The sequence below is a fragment of the Taurulus bubalis genome (genome assembly GCF_910589615.1).
Source record: "Taurulus bubalis genome assembly, chromosome: 11".
Taxonomy (NCBI): domain Eukaryota; kingdom Metazoa; phylum Chordata; class Actinopteri; order Perciformes; family Cottidae; genus Taurulus; species Taurulus bubalis.
Window position 1 is genome coordinate 10,628,911 of NC_136599.1, and position 11,498 is coordinate 10,640,408.

General features: G+C 36.4%; 1 protein-coding gene across 4 annotated transcripts; it reads left to right on the forward strand.

Moving 5' to 3' along the window:
- The first annotated feature begins 896 nt into the window (after positions 1-896).
- LOC306743230 (membrane cofactor protein-like) lies at positions 897-10,567 on the forward strand. 4 transcript variants are annotated; one of them, XM_079225728.1, is made up of 13 exons: positions 897-957; positions 2,532-2,628; positions 2,788-2,967; positions 3,118-3,220; positions 3,379-3,452; positions 3,546-3,725; positions 3,872-4,051; positions 5,971-6,015; positions 6,566-6,595; positions 6,694-6,741; positions 7,190-7,265; positions 8,906-8,963; positions 9,210-10,567. In XM_079225728.1, exons 2-13 carry the CDS (start codon positions 2,571-2,573, stop codon positions 9,210-9,212), a joined length of 1,035 nt encoding a protein of 344 aa, XP_079081854.1. In that variant the 5' UTR covers positions 897-957; positions 2,532-2,570; the 3' UTR covers positions 9,213-10,567. The 4 variants fall into 4 exon arrangements, with proteins under 4 accessions (XP_079081854.1, XP_079081855.1, XP_079081853.1 ...); XM_079225729.1 differs by lacking the exon at positions 8,906-8,963; XM_079225727.1 differs by lacking the exon at positions 9,210-10,567 and having other exon boundaries at positions 8,906-9,183.
- The last annotated feature ends 931 nt before the right edge of the window (positions 10,568-11,498 follow it).

Consider the following 11,498-nt stretch of genomic DNA (forward strand, 5'->3'; position numbering starts at 1 on the left):
TCTTTGTTGTTTTTTTTGAAAAATTTGGAAGTGACTTTAAAGAAAAATGGGGTATGTGATTTAGTGGCAGGAGATAAAAATGGTGAAAGAGGGACATTTTTTAAACAAAAATAGCCACTTCCTTCATTTGGCCATGCCAGGGTTTGGTCCATTACATCATGCTCTATGAATGCCTTGTGTGATGGGCTCCATTGTTACCATTGAAACGATGGCAGATTGTGACTGGCCATGAGAGGAAAAATAACCACATGGGGTTCACAGGAGAGCTTAAACTTGTTAAATACAAAGAATTAGAATGTTTATGTTGTCAAGTTAAAAAGGCCTATATGATGTTAAGGTACACTGCTCTGTAGATTACTTACAACAAACTCAGATTAATATCATTAATCTAAAATGTGAATTAATTATTGAATTATGACTTATTAAAGTTTAAGATACCCAGAAACGAAGTGAAAATCAGCTTGACATTTATCAGCTTCAACATTAATGTAGCCACACATCAATGCAGCAATAATCATTATTATATTATAATGATCATAATATTATCAGTAATGAGGTAGCATTATTCAGAAATAGTCCCTTCTGCATAATGTTGATCGAGCTAATACTTTAGTCCAACATTTATTTGAAAGTTTGAATGTGAATGGATTATTTTGAATTGCCACTGAGTATTTATAAACAGTATCTACATCAGTTATTGGCATGTGCGTTTGTATTGTTGGGATTTTTGTTGAATGTATCCAAATAGTGATCCATAACTTTTTCTGGTCAATATTCGTGTTCCACGCGCTAACATCATGTCGTAAAAGCAGACCGGATGGGTTGAGACGTTGGTGGTTTTTGGCTCAGGAGATCTGCGTCACTGATTAAAAGGCCACGCCTGTTTCCGACAGGAAATAACTCAAATCCACTGCTGTGGGTCAGCGACTGTCGTTGCGACTCTTCACGTTTAGTTGGGTAAGTCAAATCCGATGATCCGATGATTTTCACAAGCTGCACTACGAACTAAAACCGACAACTGAACGGAGACACTGCTCTAATTTTAAAACGATGTATCATTGACGTTTGTTGATGTTACGTTAGCTAAACGAAAGCTAGTTTAGCTAACGTTAGCTTAACCCAGTCTGCCTTGAGAATGTGTGGATAATTAGCACATTTAAAACCTCAATTGAACGCGATTTAACGCTTTCTCCCGCCCCTGGGGATCATCTGGTAATTCGGCATAGATTATACATAACTGAAAGTTAGAGTTAGTCTTACACCGTTAGTTTAACCACGAAGCGGTACCGCCCACGGTGTGCTGTGATGAAGGAAAACAGGGAGCAACATGCACGATCTAGTAGTTTCACGTGACGAACCGTTGCTGTTATAGTTGCATCTTTGTCATTTTATTTGTTAAACGTATGCCGAATTTGCCAGTTGAAAGTGTAGCTACAGACAAGTCGTGAATTGTCCCGTTAATATTAGTGTCTGGCGCAGTGTCACGCTAATTTGCTAATATTGAGATATTTTTTCACGGAGTTAGCTACGTAACGTTTTCCTCAGTAGGCAACAAAGGACTAGACTAAGCAACTATGCGTCGTTATTTGTGATGTTGGGGATTTAAACTGAGTCTATATTAATGTTTTAGTTCGCTGTAAATCGAGTAACTCGTTGTCATTGATGACTTGCATGTATGTCATGTAATGTGTTTTTTGGAGACCGCTCTGCTAGAATGGTATCAGCACTACCGGTCAAGTGAGCCCACATTCGCCGAGTGAGCCGCAGTTGCAATTCTAAATGCACCTCTATTCAAGGTGTTACGGTACGGGGGCCAGCTCAATGTCACAGCTGACTTTGAATTCAATTTTGTCAAAAACTGTACAGTAATATTTTGAGGCCATGCACATGGGCATAGTACAGGTCATCCTGAACAAGCCTGCAGTGGAATATTTATGTACAAACCTAAGGATCTGATTTTATAGCTGTTTGAATATTGAGATATTTTGAAACTGTGAATATCATTATGAAATTCAAGCTGACTTTGAATTCAATTTTCTTAAAAACTGTACAGTAATATTTTGAGGCCATGCACATGGGCATAGTACAGGTCATCCTGAACAAGCCTGCAGTGGAATATTTATGTACAAACCTAAGGATCTGATTTTATAGCTGTTTGAATATTGAGATATTGTGAAACTGTGAATATTATTATGAAATTCAAGCTGATTTTGAATTCAATTTTCTCAAAAACTGTACAGTAATATTTTGAGGCCATGCACATGGGCATAGCAGAGGTCCCCCTGAACAGGCCTGCAGTGGAATATTTATGTACAAGTCGATGGAACTGTTTTTATAGCTGTTTGAATATTGTGACATTGAGCTGGCCCCCGTACCGTAACACCTTGAATAGAGGTGCATTTAGAATTGCAACTGCGGCTCACTCGGCGAATGTGGGCTCACTTGACCGCAGTGTATCAGCGCTAGTACAACCATGTTTATCAAGTTATTATCGTGACTGTCTGGCTTACATTTGGTTTGTCTTTGTCCAGAAAGTGCATTGACTTCGGTCAGACCTGCCAGATCACGTCATGTGTGTCACTTACGTCCTACTACTGAGCACTCTTGGCCTTGCAATTCACACTCGAGGTGAGTGCCTTCCAACATACACTGTGTGTGTTTGTGATCATACGCAAGCTGGTGTTTAGTCTTACGTTATCTTTTATCTTCTCTTATATTATCTTCTTGTATCTTGTATTGTATTATCGTCTAGTGTTCATCTTGGTCTTTCTTTACTTTTCATTATAGCTCAAGGTTGCCCCCAGCCAGTAGCAGGAGAACACATGACATTGAAGGACAGTGTTTCACAAACATACCAAAATGGGGACAAAGTTTCTTTTGCCTGTGATACAGGCTACACAAATGTAGGGTCTTCAAGCATTACCTGTACTGCTGGCAGATGGAGTCCTTTGAAGATGAGCTGCGAGAGTGAATATTAACATCTTATTTTTATATTCAAATTTATATTAGCAATATTTCATAACAAGTTTAAACTAGCATTATTGTGTTCTTTTATCAGTAATTTTATCAGTAATTTTAGAGTAATCGTGCATTGAGGATTTTTTTGTTTTTTTTCAGGGAAGAACTGTGGCTCTGCTGATCACGAGGTGGAAAATGGACACATTGATTACTCTGAAGGGACTGAATTTGGTGATAAACTAGTGGTGATCTGCAACCCTGGGTTAGTAATAAACTGATTACTTTGATGGTTAGTGTTCAGAAAATTAGTTGTTTTTTTTAATCGAACTATCTAACGCTAAAATGTCAGCACCCATTATGTTTAAAAACTGTTTATCAGTCGGTGTTGTCATGCTAAAAAAAAATGTATTCCCTAATTAGGCACACTTTGGTTGGCAAAAATGAAATATATTGTGGAATCCAAGGGTGGTTGAACAAGTTGCCAGAATGTGAAGGTTGGTAATTTCTGTGCATTAATACAGGGCACATGACTAAATATACATTCTGTGTCTATATCCGTTCTAATGGATGTCACTTTTATTTTGCAGTGGTGATTTGTTTGCCGCCAGCATCGGTTGTGAATGTCACTTTCAGTCCAATGAGAGAAACCTATGAGTATCAAGACGTTGTACAGTACAGTTGTCAAAAAGATTATACACTCTCTGGATCAAAATTATTATCATGTTCAGAAGATGGAACGTTTAATCCTGCTCCTCCAACATGTGTCAGTAAGTGTTTTTACTTTTTTCCCGCAAAATTTTCTCAACATTATCCACAGTGTAAATTCAGCTCTAACTGATAAATTCGCATACTATGTTGACGGTTATTTTGGGCAATTTAATTAATTTCTATTTAAAATGTTCTTTTCCTGCAGAGGTTCAATGCGACGATCCCGACATAAATTTTGCCAAATGGGTTGGGGGTTCTCGGCCCCCTCACCAATACAAGTCTACGGTGACTTTAGAGTGCATATCTGGATACACTATGACAGGAGCGCGCACCCAGACATGTGAACTGGACAGTCAGTGGTCACCTGGACTTCCAACATGTCGACGTAAGTTTTTAATGAAAACTACTGCTTTGTTTAAGATGCCATTGCATTCTCTTAAGAAATCCGCTTAAACACATACTGTTCTATATACTTTGCTGTTGGTCTTTTTCCTTATTGATTACATTAGCAGAGTTAAATTATTATTATTAAATTATTTTTTTAAAGTTAGTAAGTTGCTTTAGCACTACTGTTTTGGAAAAACTAATTTTCCACACTTTTTCTTTTTTTGCCCTCACTCAAATGCACCTTTTTATCTACGTTATGAAATTACTGGATACAAATTTCCAGAGGAATTCATAACATTACATGGAAGTCTCTTACCACACATCCTGTCATTGCTCTGCCAGAAGCTTGGCATGTGTTGCTGCTGCTTGCAGCTTTCTCAAGAAGCGCTCAAACAATCGACTTCACACTCAACACTGCACCTTATTTTGACTCCTGTGCAATCGTTGTGTCACACACTCAAACACTGGTGAAATACACGGTTCATAAGAAACACTAGGACCCGACTTAAGTGTGAAGCAAGGTAGGCACTTTCACATTTGACCCAGCCGTCCAATCAGTGGCGATGGGGAGGGGCAAATAGCCTGCCACAAACACGAAGAATAGTGGACTTGATTGGATGGATGTCATGGTATTATTGATTCCAATTGGTTGGTACTAGCTTATGTAAATTACAGTTCATATTTAGTTTTACAAGACAAAAATATTGTTGGATTTTAATACAAAAAATAAGAAGAGGTTTTTGTTAATTTGACTTCTCACATATTGTTAAATACGTCCACAATATGACATGGGATGTGATCTAAAAGGGTTAAAGACATTCCTTCTTAACTTGAGAACAAATAAGTGTATATGTGAGATGTTTAAAAAAAAAAAAAAAAAAAAAAAAAATCCTCAACATTATCCCCAGTGTAAATTCAGCTGTGACAGATACACTCACGTACAATGGAGACATTTATTTTTGCCAGTTTTAATTTGACTTAACTTAAAATATTAACTTAAAATATCCTTTTGCCTGCAGCGGTTCAATGCGAAGAACCCAAAATACAAAATGCTGACCGGGTTGAACCCCCTTACATATACAAGTCCACGGTGACTTTGAAGTGCATATCTGGATACACTATGACAGGATCACGCACCCAGACATGTGAAGCAGGCGGTCAGTGGTCACCTGGACTTCCAACATGTCAATGTAAGTCATGAAGGAAAACTACTGCTTTGTTTAAATCTGTCAATAGAAAAAAAAAAAAATTCCATTGATGTACAACATAGTTTTATACTAATCCAGATGCAATTGCATTCTGTTATGCAACTTTATGATGTCCTCATGTCTTGAGCACTCAACCAACAATTGGTACTAGCTTACGCAATTACAGTTCATATATTTGTTACAAGCAGAAAAAAAATCATTAGATTTTAATAAAAATTGAATTGGTAAATATGTGCACAATAGGACCCTGATGTCGACGACACAATTCTAAATACTTCAGTATGTTTTTGCAGTAATACCACCCACCGCACGTCCTTCTACCACCAAGAAAACAATAGGTAAAGTCCATCCTAATGCTTAATAACCATCTCAAGCAATATATGCGAGGAAAAAAGATGACATTTGTATTTTCATATAAAAATCCAATTATCTTTTCCTCCTGTAAGATATGATGTGTGCTTGCGTATTGTGACATCCATCCATAAATTAATCTGTGGTGATTATTTGTAGTCAAATTTGCAAAGTACCTTTCCCTATTAGTTAACTTGCGTGCTAGCTAACTCACACTAACTTGTGTATGTACAATATTTGACAAATGAATGGATCATATCAGTTTAGTAAATGGTTAAAAAAAAAAAATGACCCTGTGCACAATATGACCCTGATGTCGACAACACAATTCTAAATACTTCAGTATGTTTTTTTGCAGTAATACCAGCCAGCACACGTCCTTCTACCACCCAGAAAACAATAGGTAAAGTCCACCCTAATGCTTAATAACCATGTAAAGCAATATATGCGAGAAAAAAGATGACGTTTGTATTTTCATATAAAAATCCAATTATCTTTTCCTCCTGTAAGATATGATGTGTGCTTGCGTATTGTGACATCCATCCATAAATGAGTCTGTGGTGATCAGTTTGTAGTCACATTTTCAAAGTACCTTTCCCCATTAGTTAACTTGCTTGTTAGCTAACTCACACTAACTTTTTTTACCATTTCATTCCGGTGAGAAGTTTCCACCTTGAATGTTCACAAAGTAAACTCACTCCAACGGGGTAATTAATATGCCAACCGATAAATACATTAAATATAACAATTGCATGGAGTCAACTCTCTATTTATTTGTATTTATTTTTTAAGTCACAGCAGTCAAAACAGACAAGTAATGTATTAAAAATACTTTGTCTTTCACTTTAACATCTTTCTCAAAACATTGCTGAGCCCCAGTTGATATGTCCATGTAAGATACAGTAGATGGACTTGATGATTTTTAATGTTTTGATTGTACCTCTCTGCTTCAGTTTATCCTGGCCCCACTGACCCACCACCTGGTAAGTCATCAAAGTAATCTCTTAATAATTTTGAACAGTTTCAGATCAGCATTGCAGTTTGACACAATTCTGTCATTTTAATTTTTTTATTTTTACAGGCAGCAATGGAAATGCCAAAGCTATCGGGTTGGGTATTGGTTTGACGGGTAAGTTTCCCACTTCATAATTTAACAGTAGATCAAGAATGTAAAGCGGTATTGTTGACTCAACTAAGATCATGATGGTCTCAGAACAGCATTGGTATATTACAGTATGGTCGACTGTGGAGTTCTAGAGACGCCATCATGTTCTTTTTTGAGACCACAAATAACAAGCTGACACACTCAGCCATTAGAGCACACTCATGCAGTAATGTCTGGATGTGTCATGTACTGTAGTTTGTGTTTTGTACTTGATGTCCATGTTTCTATGAAGTGTGACAATCAGGTTTTTAAATTGGTATTCTAACAAAGAGCAAAAGCAATAATGAAAAAAACGTTTTGGGATTACCAATTCAACCCTTTTTCATGTCAGGCATTTAAATGGCACTACATTGTCAGCCTCATGGCCCATCATCTTCAAATGTCTCCATTTTTTTTTTCTCATTTAAAATAGCCCTCATTGGTATTGTCCTCACTTTCTGTGGATGCTATTTCTATGGAGTTCCGGCAATCTTCAAAGGAAAACGACGGTAAAAAGTTGTTTTATTCAGCTCTGCAGACTTTTCTTACTAACATCTGGGACCATTCCTTAAAGGTGCTTGGTCTCTTTCGACGCTTTGCCAACCTTTTGATGTCCCAGTGCTTTGTGTACAGTCGGCACTTTCATACTGTTAAAGCTTGCTGTTTGTGAAGTGTTGCATGGTGAAGTTGGGTGCTTTTGTAAGGCGTTTTAACAACAAAGGTATTTCTCTAGCACACAGTGTCCATGCTGTAAGAAGCCCTCAAAGCACTCTCCTACACACAGCTGGAGGTCACTCAGCAGAAAGAGCTCTGCCCCAAATGCCTAATAGTTGTTTGATCTAGTACTAACAAAAGATTTCTGCCTAATGCAGCACATATATGATAAAGCATATTTAAGTACTAATGATAAGGTATGCATGTTTTCTATTCTTTTTCCATTGATGCCACATATATGACCAAAGAGGAAGTTAAGGTTCTAGCAATAGACTGGTAGAAATGTGCATCAGCTTATGTTCCACACATACTTTCTAAACAGTTTACACCAAAAAAGTCATAATAGATAGATATATACTTTATTCATCACCAGTAGGACATTTGTTTGTAGCAGCAGCAAGCAAAGTTACAGAGTAAACATACAAATATTAAGTATGACAAATACAATAAAATAGCAGAGCAGAACATATTAAATTTAATATAATAAAGGAAATCCAAAAATGCAATGTATATAATATAGTAGACAATTACAATTTTGACAACAAAAAAAAAAAAAAAAAATATATATATATATATATATATATATATATATATATATATATATATATATATATATATATATATATATATATATAAAAAATCTCATAGTAAAGAATATTCTCTTCCATTTCTGCTAATAAAAGCATCAAACTGCACCCTTTTTTTTTTTCTTTTTTTTTTTAAAAAGGGTCTGTCGAAGTAAGAATCACAACTTGTGAAAAGTTACTGGCTGCATGCTTGGTTTAAGTATAACTTGTAGTTTCTGCTTCAAATTGCCTTTCTTATTTAAAAAAAAAAAAAAAAATGACATTGGCTAATTTTATCTCTGCAAAATAGGAAGTAGCAGTTGGTAGTGCCTCATTTCTGGAAATGTTTCTGAGGAAACTATTTTTGTTTCCTGTATATTGGGGAGTTATTTGTGTGTAACGCCTATCGCTGTCTTCATAATGAAAGACTTAATAAACCCTGTTACACCACTGTGTATATAGTTTGGAAACTTGCATCAAAGTTTTACAACTCGGGCTCTCAAGGCAACTGAATTGGGCTTTGTCAACCTTTTTTTTGTATTAAATTATGCAGAAGAGGTGTTCACATTTTTTTTTTTTCATTCTAAAATATATAACTTTTTATTTTTTTTTAAATGAAGACCCCACAGTGTTTTATTACAATTTGTATTTTCGCATCTCAAAGTAACACCCACACACATTTTGATATTTCGGCAATAAGGGACAAGATGGGGAGCAGCAGACTGTGTGTGTGTTATTCTTGCAAGGTAGGCGGTATGTTGTCTTGTGGGAGAAGAATGTGTTTCTCTGGGCTTCCTGAAACTCTCTCACTTCGTGTGTGCCTGGTTGTACATGAGCAGTAACGCTGATCGGTAATTATTGGATTACAGCTCTGGGAGAAGCGCTCCTGACACTGTCGCTACGAAAGACGAGGAGGTAGCACTCGCGGTAAGAAGATGGGCTGCCGAGCACGCTTAAACCCATTTATGCCAAAGGAACAGATCATTATATCTGTCACACTGTATTACTAATCTTTTCTTCCTAAAATACTAACTGACCTGTTGGTCTATCACTGCTCTACCCTTCACAGTTATTTTTTTTTCCTCTTTCTACAGGACTGTCTGGGTTTTTACAATTTTGTCTAAAAATGTGTCTAATTTAGATGACTTTTCTCTGCTTCTCCTTTTTCTGCAGTAAGCGTCCTGTTGGTCCAGCATTACTGGCTGTAAAAATGTCCGGTTGAGGAGAAGATGCCACTTTGAATGTACCTGTGCTGCCATGTGCATGTGGATGGCACAGGCTTGTGAAATCCGCTGAAAATGTAGTTTCTGAATGCCAGTCTGAGATTCAGAAACCTCCGCTAATTGAGCTCGCTTGCGATATGAGACTACTCTTCTAATTTCTTGACAATAATTTTAGTCTTTGACAAGCCATTCAAAACTCCTTTTTCCATTGCACTTAATTCAATTCAGTGATGTTTGGGATGCTTCCCTTTCATTTCAAACATCACCAGCAGTGTTTCAATGCTGCCATTGTGAAGGACTGAGATTTCATGTTCGCTATAGAGGTTTATTTATACTCCATGTTGATTGGCAATATTTGCACTGCTCAGAGCACAGCTCAGCCTGGCCAATTTAGCTTTCTGGTGGCCTAAAACAAGCAAAATCACTACAGAACCATTCTTGACCTTTTTTCTTTTTAAATGCAGCCGTTTACAGCTGATTAAATTGATTTGGGTTGAACTTCAGAAACATACGAAATTGCAGAGTTTTACTTGGAACACAGTGGATTTGCCTGGAACCATTTACTTTTATCAGAAATTACACTATTTAGGAAACTGAAATGGAAATAATGAACTCATCAGAAAAGACATTTGTATTAAAGAGAGACCTGCTTTGGCCTCCTCCTGTCTTATAGATTCAATTTCCACTTTCCTAAAGATAATACAAGAATCTGTCAAACAGAACCAAGCATTGCCTTAAAACATGTGGCATGTTCCAAATGCCTTAATGATAAAAGCCAAGTGTTTTAGCTTGTCAGTTATTTATCTTTAATTTTGTATGGAGGCTTAACTGTGGGCCTACCATAGCTTAATGTTTATGTTCAATAATTAACCATGTGTATTGCCATATTTGGCACATTGTTTTTTTTGTGTAGCCCTATAACTTCACCAGATTTGTTTAAACAAATAATTTATATTAGTTAACATTTCCCCCGCACCCTCCAACGTACTGGTTTTGTGGTCATCTCTTTTCCAGAGTGCGGTTTAATATGTTCCCCACACGCAAAGAATAACCTGTATGATTTTTGGTTTTGCATAAAGATAATCTGTATTTATTGAACAAAAATGTGTTTCAGAGCATCTCGGTAAGAGTTTTGTATTTTGTGACAGGCTTTTATGTTGGCGCTACCTTTTTGTAATTAGTGAAATAAAGCAATACCAAACAATGTAAGTGTACTGCATTTATATTGTTTCACAATTTCCGCCTCCAATTCTCCCATTGGCTCATATAGTACACCATAGGCTAGATGTGGCTAACCATTGGGAACCAGTTCAAAGGGAGACCAACTACCAACCACACAATAGTGTTCACAATGTACTCTTAATGTGCATATATGATATGTGCAGAAGTTTTGCTTGACAAAATCTTGTTTGACCCTGGTGCAGGAAAAATATAAACTTTTTAAGATCTATATTTCAGCCTAAAAATTAAACCCGATTCATAGTGATGCAGTGGTTAGCATGGTCACTGCATATCTACGGTAGATAGTGGAGCAAATATGCATGTTAATGGAAGTTATTATTGTTAATGTGCATTAAGAAAACTCTTAGAAAGTTGTTTTTGTCAAAATGGTCATAAAAAGCTAAACAGTATCCAGTACATCATAACAAAGGCAGAATATATAATGTCATAAAATAATGAATGCAAGTAACTGTAGGATGACTGCAATGAGTGACCAAATGATTATACAATAATTTTATTAAATAACAACTTCAACAAATGTTAAACTCAGTCATGTGAGAAAATGTCTGTAAGAAATGACATTAAAGGCAACCTCGCCAGGGAGGGCAGATGGGAGGCCTCCGTGGGAAGGTGCTGAACTCACCAAGCACATGACGACCCTGATCCTGCAACACAAGGAAGCTCCAGCAAGACAAAGAAAACCTGTGTACATGGGTGTGTTTGCACAAGACCTTGCCTTGAAGTGCCCCTTGAGGGACAAATAAAGCATTTTGAATTGAATTAAAATGAACTTGGTGTACTTTGGCCCATTCTTCCACACAAACAGTCTTCACATCTTGAAGCTTCCTTGGGCCTTTTTTTTATGAACTCTAAGAGTATGTTAAAAAAAATGTGTTATTAAAGTGTCATGTATATATTCAAGTTAGAAGTATATATATATATATATATATATATATGAGTATATATATATATGAGTATATATATATATATGTATATATAAGAATGTAATCATATCAAT